This window comes from Scyliorhinus torazame, chromosome 13, assembly GCF_047496885.1.
Source record: "Scyliorhinus torazame isolate Kashiwa2021f chromosome 13, sScyTor2.1, whole genome shotgun sequence".
NCBI classification, from domain to species: domain Eukaryota; kingdom Metazoa; phylum Chordata; class Chondrichthyes; order Carcharhiniformes; family Scyliorhinidae; genus Scyliorhinus; species Scyliorhinus torazame.
In genome coordinates this window covers 58416854-58429823 of record NC_092719.1, presented here as the reverse complement: position 1 = coordinate 58429823, position 12970 = coordinate 58416854, and the positions used below count along the sequence as shown (strand labels likewise).

The 12970-nt window shown below is 43.7% G+C and overlaps 1 protein-coding gene across 1 annotated transcript in view; it reads left to right on the top strand.

Moving 5' to 3' along the window:
- Positions 1 to 12970, top strand: part of muc5e (mucin 5e) — a 30308-nt gene that overhangs the window by 3597 nt on the left and 13741 nt on the right. Inside the window, exons 5-15 of the mRNA XM_072470811.1 lie at positions 85 to 138; positions 422 to 481; positions 649 to 708; positions 1516 to 1569; positions 2654 to 2710; positions 2984 to 3043; positions 4260 to 4307; positions 4745 to 4798; positions 7411 to 7802; positions 11255 to 11429; positions 11537 to 11769. Of these exons, the coding sequence (XP_072326912.1) occupies positions 85 to 138; positions 422 to 481; positions 649 to 708; positions 1516 to 1569; positions 2654 to 2710; positions 2984 to 3043; positions 4260 to 4307; positions 4745 to 4798; positions 7411 to 7802; positions 11255 to 11429; positions 11537 to 11769 (1247 nt within the window). The remainder of the gene's footprint in view (positions 1 to 84; positions 139 to 421; positions 482 to 648; positions 709 to 1515; positions 1570 to 2653; positions 2711 to 2983; positions 3044 to 4259; positions 4308 to 4744; positions 4799 to 7410; positions 7803 to 11254; positions 11430 to 11536; positions 11770 to 12970) is intronic.

Sequence of the window (12970 nt, the reverse complement as noted above, 5' to 3'; positions counted from 1 at the left end):
ATGTATCCCAGTTGTAAAATTCTCAATACTGTAGGATTTGGAATTGGAGTTTGATGGTTTTGAATGTTCTTTCTTTGTCAGCAGAGCCACCAACAACACAGGAAACACGTACTACACCTGTTAAAACTGCTACAACAGGTATGTGATGCCTCCTTTCAATATTCTCCAACAAGCCTGTTCACATCGGCGAGCTTCTCGCATTTGCTGGTTTCAAGAAATGTTGGTCCATTCGTTCAGTCTTGTCCACACTTACCTTTCAATGGAAATGGGTGAAAATTTACCAAAATCTGAATCATAAATTAGTTTTGTGAACATCACTTTTGCACCAAGATCAATACGATTGTTTTATGATCAAACTCTAGCACAGTATAATGGTGCCTAAATTGTGATGGTGATTTTCATTATTGTTCTGCTTCTTCAGAAGGAGTCACCACATCTGTGAAACCATCTACAACTGGGACCGCTCCTGGCACCACACAGGGTGAGTAACAGCTTCTTTTGATAAACAGCAACAAGGTCAGGAAACAAGTGGATGTTCTATTTCAACATCATTTTGCAGCAAAGCCCAATAAAATCAATTGTGTAGTGGAACGCTATTTGCTTTTATTTTGTACTGCATCAGATTTGATTGTGTTTCTTATTCTCCAGAAGTGACCACTACAACAGTGACACCAACAACAACCGCCTCTACTACCATCTCCACACCGGGTGAGTGATGGCTTCTGTTAATTTACAGTAACCAAACCAGTGACACAAACTGTTTTGTTTCAACCACTTTCAGACAGTGGAAGGACACTAACTCATACTTATTTATATTTAGGCCATAACTTCCAGAGTGAACTGGCTGATTACGGACCTATTTAAATGAGGTTCGATCAGAATCTGCACATGAGGAAAAATGTTTTCTCCATATTTCTGTATGCAGCGTTATCTCCTCAAATTTACTTGGTCACCATTGTTTCAGTAGTTTTTATAACATATCTTACCCAAGGATGTTCCACGAAGTAAATGTAAATGTCGCCACAGTCGCAGAGGACCACAAACTGCTCTTCCGTTTCAGGGCTGACCGGTGGTGATTTAAAATGAGGGTCACCACACCTTAAGTGAGGGGTAAGGTTGAGAAGGCAGAGCCTTCATGAATAACCTCATCTGTACACAAATTAAACCTGTACTATTGGCAGCACTCCACATCACGAACAAGCCGTCCAGCCAACTGAGCAAACCAATCTCTGCATAGAGTGATTGTTAATATTATTCATTTTCTTCTTTCACCCAGTACCTTAAAAGAATATTTTTGAAACAAAACCAAACATCTAAATATTGATTGGTCTTTCTCCTGTTTAACTTTGCTCCATAATATTCCAAGTTAAGTAAACTCGCCAATAGCTGTAGTCAATACTTTACTCATTCTCTATGCTTTATTGTCAATTAAATAACCTAAAGCTGGAACTCTATTAATACAGCTGGATTTCCAGTCAGAGGGCAATGGTTTTGAATATTTTTATTTTCCTTTAGAAGTTACACCTACAACAAAAGTAACAACTGTGTCTATAGCCCGTTCTACAACCGGTAAGTGAGTTTTTCGTTCAATATCATCAGCTCCCCTTTTAGACAGTCCCCTGGTTTCGAAGATGATTTGCTTCTATTCCAGTTCAAGGATTTCTGTGACCGTAGATAAGTCCATGGCACAATCTGCCTATTCTTCGGCGTGCGGGGCAGAATTGTGCATTGAGAGTCACATAAATGACTTGTAGGTTTCAGCGCTCGTTCCAATGCCTTGTCTTTATTTCTGCGACGTTTCTCCATTTTGGTCATTCACAGATCAAAAGCTCCCGTAAATCTACGGGGATGTTTACTGTCATCAGGATTGCTTTAAGGACATCCCTGAAGTGTTTCTGCTATCCTCCTGGCGTCTCCTGCTACCCAAGTTCTGGGTGGAGCAGTTGCTTTGGGAGCCTGGTGTCAGGCGAACATATGTCTTCTGCTGCCCAGCAGAGTTCGTTCCGTGTAATTGTTGCCTCACTGATAAAGACGTTGGCCTGGGAGAGGATGCTGCTGTTACAGTGCCTTTCATGCCACCAGACTGGGAGGATCTTGCAAAGACATTACCTGTGCTTGTTGTCCTTGAGGTGGCTGCTGTAAATTGTCCAATTTGACGAAGCATAAAAGAGCATGTCAATCTCTGCTGCCGGCAAATCATAACCTCAGCCTCATGTTTTTTATACTGTGCCTCAAATATTCTTTTCAAATACTCTGACAAGTGCGACTTGATCAACAGGCACAGATAATGCTCGTCCCTCAGTTTGTTCCTTTAGCCTGAAACCCAATCCTTTGGGGGGGGGGGATTATTTGAAGTGATCAGTATTCTCAATCTGCAATCAAGGGCATTTTCACACTCAGAAGAACGGTGTTGTCAAATGTTCTCCCCTCTGAGTTTTTCCCACCAGGATTATCAAATCTTTAAATTTTTGACAGTTTTAACTGTAAATTTGATCGCCTCTTCCCATTTCGCTCTCCTTTAGATGATAATTAATCTCACATACATTATCAAGGTTTATGTTTCACATCAAGAATATATCCCAGTTGTAAAATTCTCAATACCGTAGGATTTGGAATTGGAATTTGCTGGTTTTGAATGTTATTTCTTTGTCAGCAGTGCCACCAACAACACAGGAAACGAGTACTACACCTGGTAAAACTATTACAACAGGTAAGTGATGTCTCCTTTCAATTGTCACCAACAAGTCTGTTCACACCGCCGAGCTTTTCTCATTTGCAGGTTTCAAGAAATGTTGGTCTATTCATTCAGTCTTGTCCACACTTACTTTTCAATGGAAATGGGTGAAATGTTACCAAAATGTGAATTATTAATTAGTTTTGTGAACATCACTTTTGCACCAAGATCAATACGATTGTTTTCTGCTCAAATTCAACAGGTTTACATTATGGTGAAGTGATTTACATTATTGTTCTTCTTCTTCAGAAGGGGTCACCACAACAGTGAAATCAACGACAACTGAGTCTACCACTGGCTCCACACTGGGTGAGTAACAGTTTCTTTTGATAAACAGCAGCAAGACCAGGAAAACAAGTGAATTAAAAACACAGAGTACAGGACAGCACAATGGCACAGTGGTCAGCACTGCTGCCTCACGGCGCTGAGGACCCTGGTTCGATCCCGGCTCCAGGTCACTGCCCGTGTGAAGCTTGCACATTCTGCCTGTGTCTGTGTGGGTCTCACCCCCATAACCCAAAAATATGTGCAGGGTAGCTGAATTGGCCCCGCTAACTTGACCCTTAATTGGAAAAAAAGAATTGGATACTCTAAAAAAAATTTATAAAAAGAGTGGTGCTGCAAATATTCAGCAAGTCTGTCTACAGATGCTGAGTATTTTCAGCACCTTCTGTTTTTATATCAAATTACCACCATCCAAAGTATTTTGCTGGAACAAATATTCAGCAAGTCTGTCTACAGATGCTGAGTATTTTCAGCACCTTCTGTTTTTATATCAAATTACCACCATCCAAAGTATTTTGCTGGAACAAGTGATTTTGTTTCAGTACAGATTAGATAATCATCACTCACCATGGATAGACACTGTGACCTCACTTTCCAAAGGGAAGTGTATGAAATTTGTACTCTTTGAATAAAGGTAGAGCAGAGGTAGTCGCGAAGAGAAATGCTGTGTGCATGAGTGTCCACACCAGTGCACTGTTCTCAAATGCACCAGTCAATATGTCAATGTCAGTACGTTAGTTCAGTCATGTTGACCTTTCTTTGTGGTGATGTGGAGATGCCGGCATTGGACTGGGGTGAGCACAGTACGAAGTCTTACAACACCAGGTTAAAGTCCAACAGGTTTGTTTCGATGTCACTAGTTTTCGGAGCGCTCCTCCTTCCTCAGGTGAATGAAGAGGTATGTTCCAGAAACATATATATGGACAAATTCAAAGATGCATCTTTGAATTTGTCTATATATATGTTTCTGGAACATACCTCTTCATTCACCTGAGGAAGGAGCAGCGCTCCGAAAGCTAGTGACATCGAAGCAAACCTGTTGGACTTTAGCCTGGTGTTGTAAGACTTCGTACTGTTTCTTTGTGGTGGAAGTGATTGAATTCTTGAAAGCATTTGAATCCAGATGTCCCACTTTAAACATCAAATCTTCAGCAAAACCAATAAAATAAATCTTGCAATGGAACACTATAAGCTTTTATGTTGTACTGCCATGGATTTGATTGTGTTTCTTATTCTTCAGAAGTGACCACCACAACAGTGACATCAACAACAAGGAGCTCCACACCGGGTGAGTGATGTCTTCTTTTTATATACAGTAACCAAACCAGAGACACAAACTGTTTTGTTTCAACAACTTCCAGACAGTGGAACGACACTACTTCCTATTTGTCAATATCTTGCCCATAACCTCTCAAGTGAACTGATGCATAACGGGCCGATTCAAATGAAGCCCGATCAAAACCTGCACTTGTAGAATTATGTTTCCTCTATACTCCTGTATGCACCGTTCTCTCCAAGAATCTCCTTGCTCACCAATGTCAACTGAATCTTCGTCTTTCTGCTGTTCTAAGTTTTCCCCTTTTTTCTCAAATTTTGGTGAGAAAGTCAACAGCTGCAGTCAATACTTTCTTCATTCTTGATGCCTTCTTGTCAGTTAAATAACCTTCCATTAATACAATTTTCAGTCAGAGTGCAGTGGTTTTGAATAATTTTTTTCTTCCTCAGAAGTCACAACCACTAAAGAATTAACAACTGTGTCTGCAGTCAGCACTACAACTGGTAAGTGATGATTTGTTTCAATATCTTCCTTTCCTCAATTAGGTAGTCCCTCAGTTTTGAGGACAGCGTGCTTCCATTCTAGTTTGAGGTGTTCTGGGACGGCAGATAGGTTCGTTGCACAATCTGTAGGTTTTGCCTCATGTGGGGCAGATGGTGCTTTGAGAGTCATGACGATGATTTGTTTGGAGGTACATGCCCCAATGATTTTGCTTTTCCTATGCGATTAAATCTCCCCTTGAATTCGGTCTCTTCCCAAATGATATTTCTCCATTTTGGTCAGTCACAGGCTAGGTGCTCCCTGTTAGCCATGACTGTAACCTCAAGTTTGTGATGCTGCTCCTCAAATACGCTTTTTTTCTCTTTCAATATAGACAAGTAAGTTTTTTTTTACAAGTGTGTTTTAATTGATTGACTTTGGCGTAGGCAATGCCAGTCCTCTGTCCTGTCCTGTGAACCTGAAGCCCATTCCTGAATTATTTTAAAAGTTCAGTATTTTTAATCTACGAACAATGATTCTTGACAAGAATTACAAAAATGGCTTTGTGAAAAGTTCTCCCCTCAGAGTTTGTGTCATCAGAAGAACAACATCGTTAATGTTACTCTAAATTTCATCTTCTGTTACTGGTAATATTACAACAGATAACTGATGGCCAAAACTCCCGAAGTCCACAGCAAAAAAATATAGTCTTTAGTTTATAATGTGCATGACGACCTTACAGGAGTCCAGACTCTTGTAATTTGGCACTTCTAGCATGTTTAAACTTCTGATGCGCTGATTTGCACTGACTGTGACTTTCTGCAAAAGACTCTGACACTGAGCTCAACATTTGCCTGAGTACGGTAGCTTTTGAGGTGTAAGGGGAGTGGGCCAGGCATCATCACTGAACAAAAAATCAGGCCATAGTTTCCTTTCAGTATACACCAGCAAATCGTTTCACACCAATGTGCATTCCCCAGGTTTGGTTTTTAGGCAATGTCACTCCTGCATTTGGCTTTTGGGTGGAATTGGTTGAAAATATAAAAACATTTAAATGTGAAGATTATTGCTGAAAAAAAGAGACATGGGGCGAAATTCTCCCCCAACGGCGGGATGCCCGCCGACTGGCGCCAAAGCCGGCGCAAATCAGACGGGCATCGCGCCGGCAAAAAGGTGCGGAAGTCTCCGCATCTTTGGCGGCCTAGCCCCAACATTGAGGGGCTAGGCCGACGCCGGAGGGATTTCCGCCCCGCCAGCTGGCGGAAATGGCGTTTGTTGCCCCGCCAGCTGGCGCGGAAATGCGGCGCATGCGCGGGAGCGTCAGCGGCCGCTGTCAGTTTCCCCGCGCATGCGCGGGAGCGTCAGCGGCCGCCGAAAGTTTCCCGCGCATGCGCAGTGGGGAGAGTCTCTTCCGCCTCCGCCATGGTGGAGGCCGTAGCGGAGGCGGAAGGGAAAGAGTGCCCCCACGGCACAGGCCCGCCCGCGGATCGGTGGGCCCCGATCGCGGGCCAGGCCACCGTGGGGGCACCCCCCGGGGTCAGATCGCCCCGCGCCCCCCCCCAGGACCCCGGAGCCCGCCCACGCTGCCTGGTCCCGCCGGTAAATACCAGGTTTGATTTACGTCGGCGGGACAGGCAATTCCTGGGCGGGACTTCGGCCCATCCGGGCCGGAGAATCCAGCGGGGGGTCCCGCCAACCGGCGCGGCTGGATTCCCGCCCCCGCCCAATCTCCGGGAGCGGAGACTTCGGCGGGGGCGGGGGCGGGATTCACGGCGGCCAACGGCCATTCTCCGACCCGGCGGGGGGTCGGAGAATGACGCCCATGCTGTCAAAGCTTTTCCTCTTGAACTCATCAGGGCAGAGGCATGAATGCCAAACTTTAAAGTGGGCAATAATTTGTACTGTTTGATTGGCAAGTGGGCTCTGATTGATTGAACTGTTGCCATGGTAAATTTGTGGACCCCATCAACTTCTTACCCAAAATGTTATTCCCCACTTTAACGTTTGTCCCTGACCTCTTGAACCTAGCCCCCTGACCAAGACCCCAGGACTTACTTGGGCTGCCCAACAAGGTGGGACTGCCTGTAATCCCAGCAATGATCACGACTCCCGGCTTGTGCTTCTGGGATCACAAAGATGACATTCGTCCAATTGGCTAGCAGCCCTGTAAAGCGGGGCATCCACCCGTGAAAGTGGCAGGAATCTTGCCATAAAGCAATTCATGCTGTTCTTAGCGTTAGATTGATGCAGTCAGCCAATGGAATTGTGGGCTGACTTCTCACTGTCGAACCTCTTTAGCGGAGGTGGGGGCAGAGGGAGAGGGTGGGTGTGGGGATAATCGCACCCCTTCAAATCCAGTCCTATATTTATGTGTGCTTCTGTCTCTTTTATTCTCTCTTTATTAATTAACCTTTCCTCATTTTGCGATATCGCCTTTTGCGATATTCTCTGACTTTTGAAAGAAAGTCAACGAAAATGTGGTTTTTATGTTGTTGTCCTGGAATATAAATAGACAGCTATCAAAATAATCTCGAACTGTTGAGTGAGATAAGCAGGTTGACAGGAGGTATAAAGAGGGAAGTTGGAGGGAAAACAGAGAACAGATCTATTAATCTGGTCTTATTTTATCTTACAGTGGTTTGCAATGGTGTTTGGTCTGACTGGCTCAATGAAAATACGCCATCTATTCCCAACAAAAATGATGTTGAGTTACTGAAGCCAATACGTGAAAAGCAATGTCCCGTTGCCACTCATAAAGTAAGCCAGATTGAATGTGAAGCAGTGAAATTCCCACAGCGCCCAATCGGTGAATCTAAAGACAATGTCACTTGCGATGTGGAGAAAGGATTGATTTGCACTTTCGATGAAGAGACTTCTCAGAAGAACATCATGTGTTTGGACTATAGAATCCGCGTCTGCTGCGAGTCTGTAACGTCTACAACTCCAAGCACAGTTTCTCCAACAACAGCAATTAGCTCAACAACGAGAGAACCAGGATGCTACTGTAATCAAGTGCCACGGAGAAAAGTAAGCTTCTTATAGCGACAGTATGAACAAGTCAAAATAAATGGCATTGGAAGCAATCATTTTTAATTTCAGCTTTAACGAGTTTTGGGGTAGCCTAGGCTTGTGAAGATTTATATAGCTGTTATCACAGAAGCAGAAGACTGTTCAAATAAATAGAAAGAAAACATTATTAGAAAAGGGAAAGAAACTACGAAATGATGAGAGAGAGAAAAATACTGTCAGAAGAGGGGAAAGTAATGAAGGAAGTAAGACAGAAAACCAGGAAAGAGAATCTATGTCCATCCACAGGGAATGTGGCGGCTCAAGAAGGCATCTCACCTCCACTTTCTCAAGGGCAATTAGGGATGAGCAATAAAAGCTGGCCTAGCCAGCAAGGGCCACATCCCATGAATTAATTTTTAAAAAATCCTGGGTGGGTGGCACAGTGGCGCAGTGGTTAGCACTGCTGCCTATGGCGCTGAGGACCCAGGTTCGATCCTGGCCCTGGGTCACTGAATGTGTGGAGTTTTAACATTCTCCCTGTGTCTGCGTGGGTTTCACTCCCAAAGATGTGCAGGGTAGGTGGATTGGCCACACTAAAAATTGTCCCTTAATTGGAAAAAAATAATTGGGTACTCTAAATTTAATTTAAAAAAAAGATTTTTTTTTAAATCCATGTTCCAAATAAATTAGAATCGGGATTGATTCGTATGCATAAATACACGTGGCCTTAAACATAAAACTTGAGCATTACAAGCATTAGCAATTATACAGGAATGTGATTGAGTAGCTAAAGCAGGAATGTGTCTTAGGTTGGAACATAACTGTGAGCTTACTATTGCTGGATACACCATAGTCAGGAAAAAACAGGCAGAACCCAAAGTCAGATAGAGCTGAAATGTTAGCAAAGGGCTCTAGCATAGCACCCGAACAGGAGGTTTTCCTACAGGATTGTTGGAAGATAGACTTCATCTGGACAGAGTGAGAATTATGAAGAAAATTGGTAAAATTGGTGCAATTCACAATGTATATCACAACTCACCTTACAGTGGCAATGAGATGGAGGTGAGGGTCTACAAACAGCGTAGAACTATATGTAAAAAGAACAGGACAATAACAAAAATATGACAGAAATAACTGCTTCGACAAGGCACCAAACAACTAGAAGCACCTGTAAGAACAATGCCAATAGTAGCCACCACTTCTTAACAGAATAAGGAAGGAAATTGAGAAAATAAAATGTATTGAGCACTGAACCAATAACCCCAAAACTACAGAAACAATCTAACACTTAATAGCTAAGTTAACAATTTGTGCTTCTAAACTGTGCCCACTCTGGCTACATTTCTCAATGGTAGCCTTAAGGACTACAAGATCAGCTGGGGTCAGGGCTGCGTTTTTGCGCCTCAGATTCACTTGAGTGGAAAATTCCTATTTATTTCTTTACCTGTTCAGCATTGACCAAGGGCCAGTCATTTCAACAACATTAAGGAAGAGACCATTTTTGTGCCTCAAGCACACGTCAGGAAATTGCATTTCCTCTGCCCCTCCTTTTCCAAACTTTGCAATCAAGGTTTGAAGAACCACAGGTTGGAGCTACACGATTTGTGCTCCCGCTGTGTGAAAGGATGGAGTGAGGAACAGGAGGCACTGCAAACCAGAATGTCTCCCCAACAATTTTCCGAAAGGATCATTGCCCCAGTTTTCCTGTCTGGAGGTTTGGTGGTAATGTTGGTGGGAGTAAGGGCAGCACGGTGGCGCAGTGGTTAATGCTGCTGCGTCACGGCACCGAGGTCCCAGGTTCGATCCCGGCTCTGGGTTACTGTCCGTGTGGAGTTTGCACATTCTCCCCGTATTTGCGTGGGCTTCACCCCCACAACCCAAAGATGTGCAGGGTAGGTGGATTGGTCATGCTAAATTGCCCCTTAATTGTAAAAAATGAATTGGGTTCTCTAAATTTAAAAAAAATGTTGGCAGGAGTATATTGCTGTGCTCTGCCAATATGTTCCATTTAACACGCCATTATTTATCACTTGCACATTTCAGTTGCACTTGATGAGGATCCATTGGGTGCCAGACTAGTTAGAAGAGGAGGTTCGGGGCAACAGCAGTCATTAAGGCGGCATTAAAGACGGAGTCTTAAGAAAGGAAGTTTTGTAGGTACACAGCTTCAGGTACCCTTTAGTAGGGTCACTGGGTTATGGGGATAGAGTGGTGGCATGGGCTTAAGTAGGGTGCTCTTTCCAAGGGCTGGTGCAGACTCGATGGGCTGAATGGCTTCCTTCTGCACTGTATCATAGAATCACAGAGATAACAGTGCAGAAGGAGGCCATTCGGTCCATCGAGTCGGCACTGGCCCTAGGAAAGAGCACCCTAATTAAGCCCACACTTCCACCCTATCCCCATAACCCAGTAACTCCACCTAACCTTTTTGGACACTAAGGGGCAATTTAGCATGGCCAATCCACCTAACCTGCGCAACCTTAGACTTTGGGAGAAAACCGGAGTACCCGGAAGCAACCCACGAAGAGACGAGGAGAAAGGGCAAACTCCACACAGCCAGTCACCCGCGGCTGGAATTGAACCCAGGCCCCTGGCACTGTGAGGCAGCATTGCTAACCATTGTGCCACCATGCCGCCCATTTTTAAAAAAACTTTTTACATTGACTGACCCCTCAGTACACTGACTCATATACACGACTGACCCTTCAGTACCTAACTAATATGCACTGACTGACCCGTCAGTACACGCTGACTCATATACACTGATTGAACCCTCAGTACACGCTGACTCGTATACACTGATTGAACCTTCAGTACACACTGACTCATATACACTGATTGAACCCTCAGTACACACTGACTCATATATACTGATTGAACCCTCAGTATACACTGACTCATATACACTGATTGACAGCTCTCTCTTGCTTGGCCCTGCCCTTCACTTTGACCATATAATTCTACGATTTATATCCAGTCCGCATCAGGTGGAGAGTAGTATTGTTTTTAATGAATGCATCTGTGCTGCAAGATTTGCAAGTTTGTGGTCTTCATGCTTAAAATTACATTCCCATGATTGAACTGGTGCTGGTGTGTAATGACAGCAATGGCTGCAGTATCCAAGTTTGCCATAAGGGGCTGTACTGTGGTGCAAACAACAGTCGGAGGAGCAGATAAAACATGAATTGACTAGGAAGATTGAAAGTGCAGGAAAAGGCTGAGCAAAATAATTTATTCCACGCACAATAATTTTGTTTAAAACTGCATTGAACAAACAGGAACAGATAAAGATGATTGTACAATAAAATACCAATAAATAAAAACAGTGTAGAATCCAATTAAGTCGCTTTTTACTCTTGTGCACAAACTACTAATGTTGCTCATTGGAGTACAAGTAGGGATAATTAGTTTCTGTATTTGATAATTAAACTGACTCAAAGTTTACAATGAATTTTTGTTTTTCTTTCTAGTGCAATGAAACTTGGGTGGATCATTGCTCCAAATTTACTTGTTTGGGAGGAGATACCTATCTGATGAAAAATATCACGTGTCCGTCGCTACCAAGCAAACCAGAATGCAGGCATGGTTTAGAGCCTGTGAAAGTCCAAACTAAAAATGGCTGTTGTGAGAAATGGGAATGTGATTGTAAGTATTCTTTCTCTGTTCAACAATTTAAGTTAAACGCCCATTTAGAAAACTGCAGATTCTCGCTTTACCACCATGTTGAAATTCTATCTTTGTCTAATTTTTAGGTCAATGTGAAGTATGGGGAGAGCCACATTATCGTACATTTGATGATCTGCAGTATGATTTCTTTGAAAATTGCACATATATTCTTGTTGAAGAAAAAGTCCCAAAGTACAATTTAAAAATTCTAGTCGACAATTATTTTTGTTTGCCCAGTATACCAAAATCTTGTCCAAAGGGGTTAGTTGTATCTTACAATGGAATTGATGTAACTATTTCAACTGGGGATGAGTATGTGGTAAGTGTCTTACGGTATTGTTGATTATTATGTATAGATACTGAATAGATTCTCCAGCCATTCTCTAGCAGTGGGATTCTCCGGTTCCACTGGCAGAGCACCCCCACCCGTGGTTTCTTGGCATCGTGGGGTGGCTTAAATGGATAATCACATTGATAAGAGACGGGAGTAGAGAACACCGTCAACAGCAGATGGTGTGGCCAAATTCTCCGTCCTCACCAGCAGCGGTAGTAGGGCGGGTTTGCAACGGAGAATCCAGCCTCCTGTCTATTAAATCTAAAACAAAATACTGCAGATGCTGGAAATCTCGAATAAGAACAGGAAATGCTTGAAAAACACAGCAGATCAGGCAGTAGGGTGGCACAGTGTTTAGCACTGCTGCCTCACAGCGTCAGGAACCTGGGTTCAAATCCGGCCTCAGGTGACTCTCTGTGTGGAGTCAGCACATTTTCCCCCATCTGCATGGGCTTCCTCTGAGTGCTGCAGTTTCCTCCCACAGTCCGAAAATGTGCAGGTTAGGTGGATTGGCCACGCTAAATTGTCCCTTAATGTTCAAAAGGTTAGGTGGGGTTACTGGGTTACGCGGATAGGGTGGAGGCATGGGCTTAAGTAGGGTGCTTCATTTGTGGGGATTTGCACTTTCTACCCTTGTCTGTGTGGTTTTCCGGGTGATCTGGTGTGCTCCCACAGTCCAAAGATGTGCAGGTTAGGTGGACTGGCCATAATAAATGCCCCCTTATTTTCCAAAATGTTAGGTGGGGTTACAGGGATAGGGTGGAGGCCAGGGCCTAGTTAGGGTGCCCTTTCGGAGGGTCAGTGTAGACGTGATAGGCCAAATGGCCTCCTTCTGCACTGTAGGAATTCAATGAGTATCTGTGGAGAGGGAAATAGAGTTAACCAGTGGGATCTTCTGGTCCTCTCTGCTGGTGGGATTTACCGGAGTCACCGAAGTCAATGGGCCTTTGGCTGGCTCACAGTGACCCACCACGGTGGAAAATTCTGCAGAACATTTCAAGTCCAATGTGACTACTTTCCAGAAATAAATAAATGAAATAAATTTAACATTGCCCTTTCAGCTGTCTCTGTAGGAATGGATAAATAGCAAGCTATCTGGAACATTATGTCCAGTAAGCTGTCTGAAAGGTGCATTTATCATCTCATCAGTGAAGGTGAAATGGTCCTTTAGAGCACCTTGGTAGCT